Source organism: Choloepus didactylus, chromosome 5 (genome assembly GCF_015220235.1).
Source record: "Choloepus didactylus isolate mChoDid1 chromosome 5, mChoDid1.pri, whole genome shotgun sequence".
In the NCBI taxonomy this organism is placed as follows: Eukaryota; Metazoa; Chordata; class Mammalia; order Pilosa; family Megalonychidae; genus Choloepus; species Choloepus didactylus.
The window spans coordinates 143,117,113-143,133,904 of NC_051311.1; the positions used below are offsets into that span (position 1 = coordinate 143,117,113).

General features: G+C 39.9%; 1 protein-coding gene and 1 long non-coding RNA gene across 2 annotated transcripts in view; one reads left to right on the forward strand and one right to left on the reverse strand.

Annotated features, from left to right (window-relative positions):
- Positions 1-9,272, reverse strand: part of NT5C3A (5'-nucleotidase, cytosolic IIIA) — a 76,690-nt gene extending 67,418 nt beyond the window's left edge. The window contains exon 1 of the mRNA XM_037837035.1: positions 9,065-9,272. Within this exon, the coding sequence (XP_037692963.1) occupies positions 9,065-9,202 (138 nt within the window). The 5' untranslated portion in view covers positions 9,203-9,272. The remainder of the gene's footprint in view (positions 1-9,064) is intronic.
- Positions 9,273-9,775: 503 nt separating this feature from the next.
- The window catches only part of LOC119534571, a 42,615-nt gene continuing 35,598 nt past the window's right edge, over positions 9,776-16,792 (forward strand). The window contains exons 1-2 of the long non-coding RNA XR_005217059.1: positions 9,776-10,214; positions 10,449-10,698. This is a non-coding gene — a long non-coding RNA (uncharacterized LOC119534571). The remainder of the gene's footprint in view (positions 10,215-10,448; positions 10,699-16,792) is intronic.

The window sequence follows — 16,792 nt, forward strand, 5'->3', positions numbered from 1 at the left end:
TGCAACATTCTAAATGTGATTAATACCACTAATGGAATGCTAGGGAGGGGTTGGAATGGGAAGATTTAGGCTGTATATATGTTTCCAGAAATGAAAAAAAAAAAAAAAAAAAAAGACAGTCTAAATAGATAATGACAATTAAATGCCAAGGATGATCCTGGATGGGATCTGAGGATGGAAGAGAGGAGGCTCAAAGGGACACAGATGGGACAAAAAAAAGGAAATACAAAATGTAAGCTTTGTATCAATGCTGAATTTCTTGAACTTCTTAGCTGCGCTTAATGGGATTGCATAAAAGAATGTTCTTGTTCATGCGAAATGTATATGTGAATTATATTGTTTGTTCAAGGATGTGTGCAGCTTGCTCTCATGTTCAGAAGACAGAGCAATAGATGATGGATGATCGGGAGGGAGGGAGGAAGGGAAAGAAAGAAATGGTGTGACAGGATGTTAACGCTGGTGAATTGGGGCATCAGGGGAGGGGGGTCGGGGTATGCTGGAGTTTTGTGTATGGGGTTTGTATTGTTTCTGCAACTATTCCTGTAAGTCTGAATTTATTTCAAAATAAAATTAAAAAAAAAAAAAAACAACAAAAAACTGACTATCCAATGAGTCTTCTCTATGACACTTCTACCTAACTTTAACCACACATATTTTATTTTGTAACAAATAAAATGTAGTTAAAATAGAATTCACACTTTGATTCACAGGCTAAGATTTTGGGCTAGTATGCTTATGCAAATAAATTGTTTGTTGTACATTCTGCTTTCCCCAACCACATCATAACATTTTAGGCAGGAATTTATATTCTAACGAAGGAGTTGGCAAACTTTTGCTGTAAAGGGCAGGCCATTAAATATTTCAGGCCTTGCAAGGCAGATCAAGAGGCAAGCTTGTTGATGTGTTCACAGACATTGGGGACTGGGTCTGATAGGCTGAGTCCTCAATCATGGGACTTGCCCTTGGGAAGACTGTTACTGCAAAGAAGACACTAGGCTTGCTAATAACTGTGCCCACGTGTCTCCTCCTGAATGCCTCTTTGTTGCTTAGATGTGGCCCTCTCTCTCTAGGTAAGCCAACTTGGCAGATGAAATCACTGCCCTCCCCACTACGTGAGATCTGACATCCAGGGGTGTAAATATCCCTGGCAATGTGGAATATGATTCCCAGGGAGGAATCTGGACCTGGCATTGTGGGATGGAGAACATCTTGACCAAAAGGGGGATGTGAAAGGAAATGAAATAAGCTTCAGTGGCAGAGAGATTCCAAAAGGAGCTGGGAGATCACTCTGGTGGGCACTCTTACGCACAATATAGATAACCCTTTTTAAGTTCTAATGAATTGGAATAGCTAGCAGTAAATACCTGAAACTATCAAACTACAAACCAGAACCCTTGAATCTTGAAGACAATTGTATAAAAATGTAGCTTATGAGGGGTGACAATGTGATTGGGAAAGCCTTGTGTATCACACTCCCCTTTGCCTAGCATATGGATGGATGAGTAGAAAAATGGGGGCAAAAAAAAAAAAAAGTACCCAGTGTTCTTTTTTATTCTTATTACTTTTGTGCGTGTGGTAATGAAAATGTCCAAAAATTAATTTTGGTGATGGACGCACAACTATATGGTGGTACTGTGAACAACTGATTGTACGCTTTGTATGGCTGCATGATATGTGAATCTCTCTCAATCAAATTGAAAAAAAAAAAAAAGGAAAACAAAAAACAAAAACAAAAAAAAAAAGAGGCAAGCTTGAGGATATTGTATAGGTATTTATATAACAAGAGAGAAGACAAATTTCCACAACTTTTTGATGAATTCAAAATATAATAAACTTTTTTTTTTTTTTGGTAATTCAGGCCTACTAATGAGAAGCATAGAATTCTTTTTTTTTTTTTTTAAATAACATTTTGCAATTAGGGGTCAAAGTTAGTGTTCCCTATCATCAAAACCAACTGCAAATCTTTATCTGCAATGCTAATCTGTAATAAGATTTTCCATATTTAATCTTTAAAAATGTCTTTGCATAGACAGGCAATACATACATCTGCATTGTAACTCTGTCGCTATGATTTGTAATGCAGAATAGTAGTCTGACATGATGAATGTGACATATGATCTCCATGTAATTAATTATTCAACTCTGCTGTTGTAGCATGAAAGCAGCTACAGATAATATGTAAATGAATGATCATGGCTGTCTGCCAATAAAACATTTACAAATATGAAAATTTGAATTTCATGTAATTTTCATGTGTCATGAAATTATATTCTTTTTTTTTTTTTTTAATCAAAAACCATTTAAAAATGTAAAAACCATTCTTAGTTCGTGCACCATACAAAAACAAGCTGTTGGCCAGATGTGGCATGAACCATAGCTCACAGGTCTCTGTACTCTTCATTTTCACAGTGTCATCTGCTTGGCACCTAATACCTCATTTTTAGTTTGGTAAGTTTATTGTTCTATAATTGTCAAAGGGACACAGGAGTCAAATGAAGGAGCTCTCAATGGCCAAAGCCGGAACAACTTCGTCAACAAAACAAAGTAGTATTAGGTTATAACCCAAAGCATAAAATAAATGTTCATGAGTCCATAATGATATAAATAAATGAATGCATAATTAAATAAGTTTGGGAAAATAGACAAATCTCACATGCAGAATTCCAAATAATTTATTTGGAGCATAATGCCCCACCCATTAAATGTGGTCTGAGCATAGTGATTTTCTTCCAAAGAGTATATCATGGAACTGGTGGGGGGAAAAAAAGAGTAATTTTACAGTGGAGAAACCTAACAAATGCTACCTCAGTGTTCTGGTTTGCAAGAGCTGCCGTTATGCTAACTACCAGAAATGGATTGGCTTTTATAATGGGGATTTATTAGGATACAAATTTATAGATCTATGGCCATAAAAGTGTCCAAAATAAGGCAGCAACGAGAGGATACCTTCACTGATGAAAGGTCGATGGCATCCGGAACACCTCTGTTAGCTGGGAAGGCACATGGCTGGTGTCTGCCGAGCCCTTCCATCCAGGTTCTGGTTTCAAAATGGCTTTCTTCAAAATGTTTCTGGTTTTTTGTCTCTCTTAGCTTCTCTCTCTCAGCTCCTGTGCATACTTGCTTGGTCTTCTGTCTGTCTTAGCGTCTCTCTCTCTTAGCTCCTGCGCATCTTTGCTTATTCTCCCAGAGTGTTTCTCTCTAAGCATCTGGGGGTCCTTTCTTAGCTTTTCCGGGGCAAACTTTGGGCTTCATCTCCTAGCTTAGTATCTCCAAACAACATTCTGTCTGCATTGCCCAGTGTCTCCAAGTGACTCGGTCTGTGTTGGCTCTTAGCTTCTCCTGGGGGCAAACTCTGGATTACGTGTTTTAGCTTCTCTAAGCTCCCTGTTTCTGTGAGCTCTCTTAAAGGACTCCAGTGATCTAAGACAGACTCACCTGAAATGGGTGGGGTCACACCCCCATGGAAATGACGGTCACATCTCTATGGAATCAAAAGGTTCCACCCTAATCAAAAGACTAAGAAGTCTGCCCCCACAAGACTAAATTAAACAGCATGGCTTTTTGTGCAGGTCATAATAAGAGTCAAGCCATCACACTCAGTCAAGTGATTAACGTCAACATCTACAGTCATTAAATCATGTTGATGGTATGTACCCCTATAAGATGTTAGGAGAATGCCAATTTATCTGTGGTCTTCCTCCCCAAACCACATACCCCCAGTTAATCTTAAGAAAAACATTAGACAAAATCTACTTGTTTGGATATTCTACAAAACACCTGGCTAGCACTCCTCAAAATATCAAGGCTATCAAAAGCAGGGGAAGTCTGAGAAATTGTCACAGCCAAGAGGAGCTAAGGAGACATGTAATGGGACAGAAAAGGACATTAGGCAAAAACTTGGAAATCTGAATGAAGTATGAACTTTAGTTAGTTAATAATAATATATCAATACTGGTTCTATAATTGTAACAAATGTACCATACTAACGTAAGATATTAATAATAGGGGAATGTCTCTCTAGCTAAGCCAACTTGAAAGGTGAAATCACTGCCCTCCCCCCTACGTGGGATCAGACACCCAGGGGAGTGAATCTCCCTGGCAACGTGCAATATGACTCCCGGGGAGGAATGTAGACCTGGCATCGTGGGACGGAGAACATCTTCTTGACCAAAAGGGGGATGTGAAAGGAAATGAAATAAGCTTCAGTGGCAGAGAGATTCCAAAACGAGCCGAGAGGTCACTCTGGTGGGCACTCTTATGCACACTTTAGACAACCCTTTTTAGGTTCTAAAGAATTGGGGTAGCTGGTGGTGGATACCTGAAACTATCAAACTACAACCCAGAACCCATGAATCTCGAAGACAGTTGTATAAAAATGTAGCTTATGAGGGGTGACAATGGGATTGGGAAAGCCAATAGGACCACACTCCACTTTGTCTAGTTTATGGATGGATGAGTAGAAAAATAGGGGAAGGAAACAAACAGACAAAGGTACCCAGTGTTCTTTTTTACTTCAATTGCTCTTTTTCACTCTAATTATTATTCTTGTTATTTTTGTGTGTGTGCTAATGAAGGTGTCAGGGATTGATTTGGGTGATGAATGTACCACTATGTAATGGTACTGTAAACAATCGAAAGTACGATTTGTTTTGTATGACTGCGTGGTATGTGAATATATCTCAATAAAATGAAGATTAAAAAAAAAATAGGGGAAATAGATGTGGCATATATAGGAACTCACTGTACTATCCACACAAATTTTTTGTAAATCTAGCACTGTTTTAAAATTAAAAGTTTATTTAAAAATAAAGTCAATTGACTATGATATATAATAAATTAGTAATCTTAGATATTGGATGCAAGGAAGAGAAATCTACCTAAACTAACTCCATTAAGAGGTGGGGGTAGTGTTATATGATTACGGAACACACAAGAGGGTGAATAATTAGGCTTTGAAGGACAGAAATGGCAACTCCACAAAACTGCTCCTCTTATCTCTGCTGCTCTGAACAACCGCAGCTTGTTTCCTCACTGTTTATCTTGCTGCTCCATTCAGCATTTCAGCTCTAGCATCCACAGCCCACTAGCAACTCCCCTGTGACTCAATAAAATACTCTTGAAAGAGTGCATCATTTTGAGCCAAGTCCCAAAAGTCATATGTGTTCCTGAATAGCTATGGATAGCCCACCAAGGTCAGGCAGCCACTTCTGGTTCCACTAGTTGTGACCAGCATGAGCCATGCCCACTGGACATTCATGGATTTGCAGAGATTCTCTAAGGTGGAGGTGGGCATGAATATTACAAAGAGACAGAATGAGGATTTGAATCCAGGTTTATTGACTCCCAATATAAAATGCTTCTCCCATTTGAAGAAGCAACTTATTAAAATTACAAAAGGAAAAAAATGTAACATATTTTCCACTATTTCCATTTAAAAGTTACTAGCAGACTGGACATATATTATAATCTGAATATAACTATGTATAGACTGATTGATTTCCATAAAAGGTCTTTCTGATGAGCTGTGCCGGTTTGGATACATTATGTCTCCCAAAAAGAGCCATGATCTTTTAAACCAATCTTAGGGTGGCAATTTTTGATTGAGTGTTTCCATGGAGATGTGACTCACCCAACTGTAGGTGATAACTCTGACTGAATTATTTCCATGGAGGTGTGGACCACGCCCATTTAGGGTGGGTCTTCATTTAAATCACTGGAGTCCTTTAAAGAGAGCTCATACAGAGAGCAAGGAGGAAAAAATGCCCCAAGAGAGGGACATTTTGAGAGAAGCTAAGAGCTGACACTGACGCTGATACCTGGAGACACTAGCCCAGAGTTTACTTCAGAGAAGCTAAGAGACACAAGCCCAGAGACATTTTGGAGAAAGCCATTTTGAAACCAGACCCTGGAGCAAAGAATCAGCAGACACTAGCCACGTGTCTTCCCAGCTAACAGGTTTTCCGGATGCCATTGGCTATTCTTCAGTGAAGGTATCCTCTTGTTGATGCCTTAGTCTGGACACTTTTATGGCCTTAGGACTGTAAACTTGTAACCAAATAAACCCCCTATATAAAAGCCAATCCATTTCCGGTATTTTGCATAATGGCAGCATTAGCAAACTGGAACAAGGGCCTTCATTTTTTTTCATAAGAATGCCCAAAATGTTCCTATGATGCTATTATTGTGGGATTTTGTGAAAACATTGATTTTTTTTAATCCTTTTACAATTTTATTTGGTTAGCTTTGGACCATTTCAGCCTGCCTCTTTCATCACATCTTTTCTTTTTAATGCAAATTTCTTGAGATATATTCACACACCATATAATCCATCCAAAGAATAAAATCAATGGCTCACAGTATCATCATATAGTTCATTCATCACCACGATTTTAGAACATTTTTATTACTTCAAAGTACAAAAAACAAATAAAATAAAAAACAACACCCAAAACATTCCACACCCCTATCCTCCTCTATTATTTACATAAATATTTTGTCTTTATTTTATTACTCATCTTCCCATAAATTGGATTCAGGGAGTGTCAGTCACAAGTTTTCACAATCACACAGTCATACGATAAAACTATATAGTTAAACAATCATCAAGAATCAAGTCTACTGGATTTCAGTTCAACAGATTCAGGTATTTCCTTTTAGCTATTCTAATACACTAGAGACTAAAAACAAATATCTATATAATGCATAAGGATAACCTCCAGAATGACCATCTGAAATCTCTTAGCCACTGAAACTTGATTTTATTTCATTTCTTTTCCTCCTTTTGGACAAGAAGGCATTCTCAAGTCCATGAGGCCAGGGCCAGACTTATCCCTGGGAATCATGTCCCATGTTGCCAAGGAGACTTACACTCCTGGGAGTCATGTTCCATGTAGAGGGCAGGGTAGTGAATTAATTTGCAGAGTTAGCTGAGAGAAAGAGGCCACATCTGAGCAACAACAGAGGTTCTCTGGGGGTGACCCTTAGGCATAATTATAAGTAGGCTTAGCTACTCCTTTGTAGGAGTAAGTTTCATAAGGGCAAGCCCCAAGATCAAGGGCTTGACTTAATAAATTGGTAGTCTCTAATGCTTATGAGAATATCAAGGGGACTTTGCTTATATATATACATGTATCTATATATCTATCTATCTATCTATATATATATAGATATAGATATAGATATATATTATTTTCTACTCAAAATACTCTGGGATGTATTGGGGTACTACTATTACATTAACCTGTATAGAATAACAAGATCTCATTTTCTATTCTACATTCCATGTAATTATGTTGTTTAAACTGATTATACAGGTTAAATTAGATAGGTGTTACAGAGAATATAAATTTTGTACCAAATAAACATCTCTTAAATAACAGTTAAAACTCAGGAATAGATGTGACTGCTATAAGAGCTTAGTTACAATAAGTTTTATTGAATATTCTATACTCCTCCATCCTTGATTGACCAATCTCTACCCACATTCTATCCCCTGATAACCTATGTTCTTGAATTCAATTCTCAGCATTTGCTCATTATAGTTAGTTTATATTAGTGAGGACTTACAATATTTGTGCTTTCATTTATGGCTTATTTCACTCAACATAATGTCCTCAAGGTTCATTCACCTAATTGCACGCCTCACAAAAAACTGATTTGTAACTCTCCTTAGTTTAGAGGAAATGCAATATAACAGACCAATTCACAAACTACATATAGGAGGGTATGACAATTAGTTTCCTTTCACATATGTACTATAAACTTTGAATTTGAGGCAAGAGGTAAGTGGGAGTCACCAGTCCTCCCTAAGCAGAACAGCAACATAAACAAAAAGAAATTTCTAGACAAAAACATTTGCTGCCGTGAGTATAAAGGTGGAAAAAAAAGTCATAATAACCCAAGGATAACTTAATGCTAGCAATGATTAATTCAAACCTAGGAGTATTTTTGGAATGAGTTATGTGAGGGGTAATTAATCTTTTCGGGCTTTTAACGATTAAAAAAAAATTTCTGTATTCAACCTAGAGCCAACAGCAACCTAGAGCAACAAGACAAATAGTCTTTTTGATAAGTTTGAACATATGACTGAGGCTGAAATATACTAAGTAGTATAACCTAAAATGACTATTTAATAAAGTGGTGGATTGTCACCTTATTTCAGTCATAAATAGTTTTTAGCAGATGTTCACGTTTCGCACACTATTAGGAGGATAGCCAGGATTAAGCACTAAATGTAATTCTCTTTTCTCACTCCAGTAATAAATTAGAATGCAAGTCAGTGAGTGCTGTCTTACTGAGTCCGATTTAATTAAAAAAACAAAACTAAAAACTAAACATCTCCAACCTTTAGAACAATAAACTACTTAAGATATCCCTCAAAACTGACAGAACACTCGAGACTCATTCTTTCAACATAATGGGTATAAATGTCTTCTGAAAAATGTACTTTGGTAGAAAATGAACACAAGTATACTTCTTAGCAGTTTAAGACAAGAAGGAAATAATATTCAAATACATAAATTATTCTGAACTCCCACTGTGTTGGCTGGCATTCTTTTAACCACTGAAAAAAAAATGGCATATTTTAATAATCTAACATCCTAATCCACGGTAAAAAACAAAAACAAAAAACAAAAAAAAAACCCGTGTGGGAACTGGATTAGTTGCAAAGGTTTGACGTGAGCGTGGGGGGGTGAGGTGGGGGGCGTGCTGCTCAGCACCTGCAGTTATCACTTGAGAAACTGTTTTGCTGTAAGTGGTAGCAGGTCTCCTAATCAACTACTTGCAACGTTGTTGTTTGAAATGGAGACCTAACAACACAACAAAAGCAACTGGCACCCGAGTGTCGCCGTCAGGAGTTCAAACCAGATCACTGATGCCGCGGGCTCGCCGCACGAGGGGCGACTAAGTAACCCTCATCCACAGGGAACGCAGCCCGACGGGCGACATCAGAGGCCCCTCTCGCATTCTAGCAGCGACCGGGAGCGGGAAGGCGAATGCCAGAAAGCTAGTCTGGGCGGCCGGCCCCATGCCCGCCGCCCCCTCATGAACGCCCCGCACTCACCATCTCGATGATCTTGGTCTTCCGCCCCGTCTTCCTCTTGGAGGTAAATATGTACTGGGCCAGCACCACTCCCGCCACCAGGGCGCACACGCTGGCGCTCGCTACCGCACCCACCCTCGCCACAGCCGCTGGGTCCATGGACCCGGCCCTCACGAACCTCCCGGCCACAAATAGAAGAACCCACCAGCCGTGACTACGAATATCTGAAGCGCCCAGCTCGCGCGCACGCCGGGAAAACACCCGCGCAAGCCCCGCCCCGCGGGCGGCGAAGAAGCCTCGAGCGCGCCGCCCCGCGCCGCCCCGCGACAAAGCCGACGGAAAACCCTTGAAAACCCCGCCCCGCGCGCCGCTCAACGCGAGCCCCGCTCAGTGGAAAGCCGGCCCTTCTTCCCCCTAGCGCGAAGGGATTGGACAGCGAGAGAGCGGCTTGGATGGGCCGAACTGAAGGCGGGTTTCTCTGGATTCTGGGTCTGAGGAGCTGGTCCAAGGACAGAAAAGGGAATTGTAGTAACTCTCTCTCAGCAATGAAGACTAGGGAATGGTCCGTTCCAGTCCGCCCCAGTAGCTATCTGATTGCAACAACGGTAGACTCAGAAATTGTGCGTCTCCCTCCCTGCCGCGCCACTCTGGACTACAAGCCCCGGAAGGCATTGCGGCGGCACCGTCGGACCTGCGCAGTTGCATTCGTTGTAAAGCGCTATAATAGGAGAAGGTGGCTTGCAGTTAGCTACAGCCGAGAGGTGTCCCTTCCGCCACTGCTGTTCGTTTACTGCTACATCCCAGTCACTGCCTCCTCCTGCTTTTCCTCATCTTTGTGAGCAGCCGGTTTGCCGTTGTTCTCGCTCGCCTGCCTGGTCTTCTCTAAGGGGTTGTTGCCTTGCCCCTGCTTGTCACCTGAGGTGAAAGAGAAGTGGTGCAGGGAAGCTTTCTAGAGGAATCGCTCCAACTCTGTGGAGCTGGTCGTGCCGGCCGGTGGGACTCTCTTTTTGTTTGGGACCTGGAGTAGGTTCAAGCAAGAAGACAAGAGGGAGTTGTGAAGATACGGGTCGCTTTTCTCTGCACCCTTCGTTCTTACTCCCGTTCCTGCAACTCCGGGAACCTGGACAGGCGTTCTTAAAGGGAAACCTAAGGAAAAAAGTTCTGCAGAAAGGTAGGGCATGCCCCACCTGACCCAGCATCAAGTAAGAAAGTATGTCTGGAATTAAACTTCGGGTGTATGCGTGCCCTCTCAGTGTTTTTGCTTTGTTTTTTTTTTTTTTTTTTTTTGTTTTGTTTTTGGTGTAGAAGACATGCTGTAATGTTATATGATCATGTGATGGTTTGATGGCTTATGGAGTTATCAATACCTTAGGACGGATGTTTGCTCTTTTTTTTTTTTTCATAGAAACACAACGTGTGTAAAGTCTTGTGAATATCTTCCAGAAAAGAGTGACAAGAATTTTTAAGGATTCCAGTGAGGAATGTCATGCAAAGAATGAGCATCGTCTATGACATAAACTTCCAACAAATCCTAAGCAAAGGTCAAAGCAAATTTCAGCCTATGATTGAAGGAGTATCTATGTACCAATACCTCCTAATTCCTTCCTGGTATAATTTTACTGCTTCTCTGTCTCTATTTTGCAGACCATGTTGAGGTTAGTTTATTTAATGACTAAGGCTAAGTAAAAAAAAAAACAAAAAAGACAGAAAACCCAATATATACAAGCTTATTTAGGAACACCACTACTGTGTTCAAAGAGAAATTGTTTTGTAGATGTATTGCTTCATCTGAGCTGAAGGATCCTTATTAAGCCTGTTGTAGACAAACAAGGATATCCAGAAACCTTAAGTGAAGTCATTCAGATACGCTATTAGATCTGTTTGAAGCCCATAAGGAGGGGAAGTCTCCTTTGAAATCTGTTGACCTGCAGCCTAAGTTCATTTAAAAATTCATTTAAAAAATCTGCTGATTTCTTAGAAAAGAAAATGAATAATATCCAGTCTTTCCACAAATGACACTGTGGTTTTTGCCTTTGAAGGCTTTGGCGGAATTGGGAAACACGTGGTGATGAGTGACCATCAGCTCAAATGGTTGGTTTTTCTGTTGTTCTTTAAACCCATAAAGATGTAAGTCCTTATATTTCAATAAATTATTGTCTGCAGTAGTACATGATGTGACCTGAGATCAGGAGAAGGGAGGACCAATATACAAAAATTTGATGTCACAGAATTTGTAAAATTTTTGCTATGCATTTCTTTCCATTTTGCTCTAGTATGATAATTGGTATAGGGTTGGTTTGAAGTACTTAAGTGATTAGGTAAAAATTAAGTTTATAGGAGACGAAAGAAGATGGTGGCATAGAGAGGAGTGGAAGTTAGTTAGTCCCCCAGGAGCAACTAATAAACAACCAGGAACAACTAGTAAATGATCTGGAATAACTGCTGGGGAACAAGCATGGCTGTCCACACACCATGCACCAACCTGGACTGGGAGGAGTGCCTGAGATCACAACGTGGAATCTGTGAGTAGAAACTGTGGACCGGAGCCGGGAGCCCCCTCACCCATGGCAACCCCAACTGCAAAGCCTCGCTGTGATAGAGAGCAGCACTCTCTGAACAAGCAATTATACCTCAGTCCAGCTCCACCTGGGGTTTTAATTGGCAAATGTGGACTGATTAATGCAAGCTGCAAATCCCCAACATCAGACAGAGGCTTTTTGTGACTCACCTTGGAGAGCCAGGGGACTTTTCTGTCTTGGGACGGGGAGCCCAGAGGACTGGTGCTATCTCTGGCCAACGAGTGAAACTGGGGGCCATGGACTGACCCTGAAAGGGGGCTTTCTGTCCCTTTTTCTCTCTCTCAACCTGAGTGGCTCAGTGGAGAAAGCCTCAGCAATTTTCAGCTTGCAGCTGAAATTTGTTCATTAACAATGGTGGTGAAGGCTTTTTCACATAGCCATTTTTATCTGATAAACTTACTTCTGTGTAAATTTGAACTTCAATTTTGAAGGATAAAATCTCTTATCTAAACATTTTCCTTTTTTATGTATCATTCAATATGTAATGATGGAAAGAATTTTTTCTTTCACCCTTACATGGGTGTGCTGGTTTGAATCTCTTATGTCCCCACAAAAGCCATGTACTTTAATGCAATCTTGTGGGGGCAGACTTAGTTTTTTTCATTAAGATGGGAACTTTTGATTAGGTTGTTTCCATGGAGATGTGACCCCACCCATCCAGTGATTAGTTCACTGTAGTCCTTTAAGAGAGCTTACAGGGCGAAGGAGCTCAGAGAAGCTGAGAGAGACATTTTGGGGAGAAGCTAAGTTATGTAATTCAGAGTTTGCCTCTGGGAGAAGCTAAGAGTCAACACAGACTGAGATGCTTGGAGGTGCAGCCAGAAGGATGTTTGGAGATGCTAAGCTAAGAGATAAAGCCCAGAGTTTTCCCCAGAGAAGCTAAGAGAGGACCCCTAGATGCTTAGAGAGAAACACCCCGGGAGAACCAAGTAGAGAGTTGAGAGAAGCTAAGAGAGACAGAAGCCTAGAGACATTTTGGATAATTCCATTGTGAAATGCAGCCCGGGATCTAAGGACCAGCAGATGCCAGCCAGATACTTCCCCAGCTGACAGATGTGTCCCAGATGCCATTGGCCTTTCTTCAGTGAAGGTATCCTCTTGTTGATGCCTTAGTTTGGACTCTTTTATGGCCTTAGAACTGTAAATTTGTAACCTAATAAACCCCTTTTATAAAACCCAGTCCATTTCTGGTATTTTTTGTAATGACATCTTTAGCAAACTGGAACAGTGGGTGTATAGTATGTTCTCTAGGCAGGCCCATGAAGTTTTTCTCTTCTGCCTGCGTGAGATAGAAGAAAGACCTCAGGTGTTGAGCAATTCCTATTTTCTCTCCTTGAGACTCCTTTTGAACTGGGCTGATACAGAATGTAAGCAGACAGTCACTTCCGTTTTGGTTAGCCTATTGATTTCTGTCCTTGGCTATGTCCCCAAATGGTGCTTGTGCCCACATATATTCATCTTTTATGATGTAACGGCAGCATTTGATATAGCTAATCACTCCATTCTTCTAGAAACACTTTTTTTTCAATTCCTTTCGAATAACACTCTATTACTTTCCTTTTATCTCACTTGTTGCCCCCCCTTTTTTTTTCTGTGTACAGATGTTTATACTTTTATTCATAATAGCCAAGAACTGAAAATAACCCAGATGTTTTTCCAGTGGGTGAATGGTTAACCTGTAGTATATCCATTCCATGGAACATTACTCAGTAACAAAAAGGAACCAACTATTGATACACACAATAACTTGGTTGAATCTCCAGAGAATTATGCTGAATAGAAAAGGCAATCCCAATGGTTACATAAAGTGTGATTCCATTTATATAAAATTTTTGACATGACAGATTATGGAAACAGAATAGATTAGTGGTTACCAGGGTTAAGGACAGGGGTAGGGTGATAGGGAAGTGGATGTGGCTATACAAGGGCAACATGAGAGTTCCTTATGGTGATGAAAATGTTCTGTTATCTTGTCAGTATTTGTAAAAATATCTGTATCAATCTAAATATCCTGGTTGTGACATTTCACTGTGGTTTTGCAAGCTGTTACCATTGGGGATAACTGGGTAAAAGGAATATGTTATCTCTCTGGATTTTTTCTTACAACTGCTTATGAATCTATAATTATCTCAAAATAACAAGTTTAATTTGAATATAAAAAAATGTTGCCCCTTTTTAATTTCTGCAAGGTACCTCCTCTACTCCCTGACCTCTGGAGCACCCGAGAGCCCAATCCTTCTACCTCTTCATTTCTCTATTTCTCACTCTCTTAAAGACATTCTTTGTCTTTATATGGTAACATATATATGACTCTTCCAGTTTGCTAATACTGCCATTATGCAAAACACCAGAAATGGATTGGCTTTTATAAAGGGGGTTTATTTGGTTACAAAGTTACAGTCTTAAGGCCATAAAAGTGTTCAAGCTATGGCATCAACAAGTATACCTTCACCATACCACTCTTCCAGTTTGCTAAAGCTGCCATTACACAAAATACCAGAAGTGGACTGGCTTTTATAAAGGGGATTTATTAGGTTTAAATTTACAGTTCAAAGGCCATAAAAGAGTCCAAAAAGGCATCAATACATACATCTGCCTTGCAAGATTACATCAAAGAACATGTCATTTTGGAGGGCATAATACATCCAAGCCAGCACACACAGTTACAGTCTTAAGGCCTTAAAGTGTCCAAGGTAAGGTATCAACAGTCAGATACTTTCACTGGAGAAAGACCGTGGGCATCCAGAAAACCTCTGTTAGCTGGGAAGGCACGTGGCTGATGTCTGCTTGCTCCTAAATTGCATTTCAAAATGGCATTCTCCAAAGCATCATCTTTCAATGGCCGTCTTGAAAATGTCTCTGTAAGCTGCAGCTCCTCTTCAAACTGCCACTCTCAGTTGCTCTCAGTTCCTTCTGTTTGTCAGCTCTTTTGTATAGCTCCAGTGATTTAATTAAGACCAACCCTGAATGGGTGGGGTAACACCTCCATGGAAATTATCACATCAGAGGTCCTGCCCATAGTTGATTGAGTCATATCTTCATGGAAACATCAATCAAAGGATTCCAACCTAATCAACACTAGTATGTCTGCCCCCACAAGATTGCATCAAAGAACATGGCATTTTGGGGGACACAATACATGCAAACTGACACAATAACTAAATACTGTGTATATGCTGATGATTCCCAGCTGTATCTCTCTCTCATAGCTCTGTCCTGCACTACATACTGGTTGGTGTATCCAACTTTCTACTTGGCACTTGAATATTTAATAGACATCCCAAACTTAACATGTGCAAAGCTGAACACTTGATTCTACCTTTCAAGCTTCTACCACCCACTGTCTTCTCCATCTCATTAATGGTAGCCCATCTGTCCATTTGCTCAAATCTAAAACCTTAGATCTCTTACACATGACATCAGATCCAAAAGGTTGCCACTTCTCAAAACCTCCACAGTTACTGTTTTGGTCTATTTCACCATCATCTCTTGCCTGAATCATTGCAGTAACCTTCTAAAGTATCTCCCACTAATCTACCTAAGCCCTCTGTTATGGATTGAATCATGTCCCACACAAAGACATATTAAAGTCCTAATCACCATCCTTTGGATGTAAACTCAGTAGACAGGCTCTATGAAGATGTTTTTAGTCGAGATGAGGCCAAACTGAATCAAGGTGGAACTTAATCCAGTATGACTAGAGTCCTTAGAAGTAGAGGAAATTTGGACACAATCAGTAGGAAACAGAGAAGACAGCCATGTAATGGAGGCAGAGACTGAATTATGGATTGTCAGTTAGCCACAACCAGAATGCTACAGATTTCAGAGAAAGCATGGCTCTGCTGACACCTTGATTTTGGACTTTTAGCCTACAAAACTGTGAGACAATAAATTCCTGTTGTTTAAGCCAACTAATCTATGGTATTTTTTTAACAGCAGCCTTGGTAAACTAAGACACCCTCCCTATAGTCTGTTACCTACACACAGTGGAGTGATTTACTTCTTTGCTCAGAATCCTCCAGTGACTCCCCATTATATTCTTAGTAAAAAGCAAAGTCCTCACAATGGCCTCTAAGGCTACTCAGCCTTTCTCTCATTAACCTCTTTGATGTCATCTCTTATTACTATCCCAAACATTCTCTTTGTTCTAGTCACCATGTGCTCCTTGTTGTTTCAACACATCAGGCATGCTCCTACTTGAGGTTCTTTACACTGCCTGTTTTCTCTGCCTGGAAAGTTCTTCCCCTTGATATTTGTATAAAATTCTCCTTTACATTCTTCAAATATCTGCTCAAAAGTCGCTTTCTTACCCTGACTATCCATTATATATTTAAATCCTTCCAGCCTAGGCAATTTTCATCCCCTATGTTTCCCCTTAGCACTTATTGCCTAACATACTATATAATTTAAACATTTGTTGGTTTATGTCTCTCCTGCAAAAATGACCTCCTTAAATGGCAGGGATTTTTGTTTATTTTCTGATGTATCTCCAATACCTAGAATTGTGCCTGGCACATAGTAGGTGCTCAGTAAATATTTGTTGAATGAATAAGATATATATATATATATATATATATATATATATATATATATATATATATATAATGGCATAATTTCAGGGAGTGGGTTTATATGGGTTGCTGAGAGGTAGGGGTCTTACTCTCCTTTATCTTTTGAATAAAATTTACCATTGTAATCTCTTACTGGGTTAGGGAAATAGTTTCTTGTGTCTGAATGAAGCCAAAACTAATTTAACAGCATACCAAAAGAGTAATTTAGTGAGCTGATGGAACTTCGACACACATATAAGTAGGATAAACATGAACAGTGACTAAAATTTTTTTTCAACTTTGCCTACTTTTTTCTAACTTCAGCTCATTTCAGCCTAGTTTTATTTACTTTTTCTGATGTCTTCATTATTTATGATCCTTTTATCTCTATGCTTGGTGTCATGGCCTGTTCTAGTTTGGTAATGCTGCCAGAAAGCAAAACACCAGAAATGGATTGGCTTTTATAAAAGAGGGTTTATTTGGTTACACAGTTATAGTCTTAAGGCCGTAAAGTGTCCAAGGTAAACACATCAACTATTGGGTACCTTCACTGGAGGATGGCCAATGGCGCCTGGAAAACCTCTGTTAGCTGGGAAGGCACGTGGCTGGCATCTTCTCCA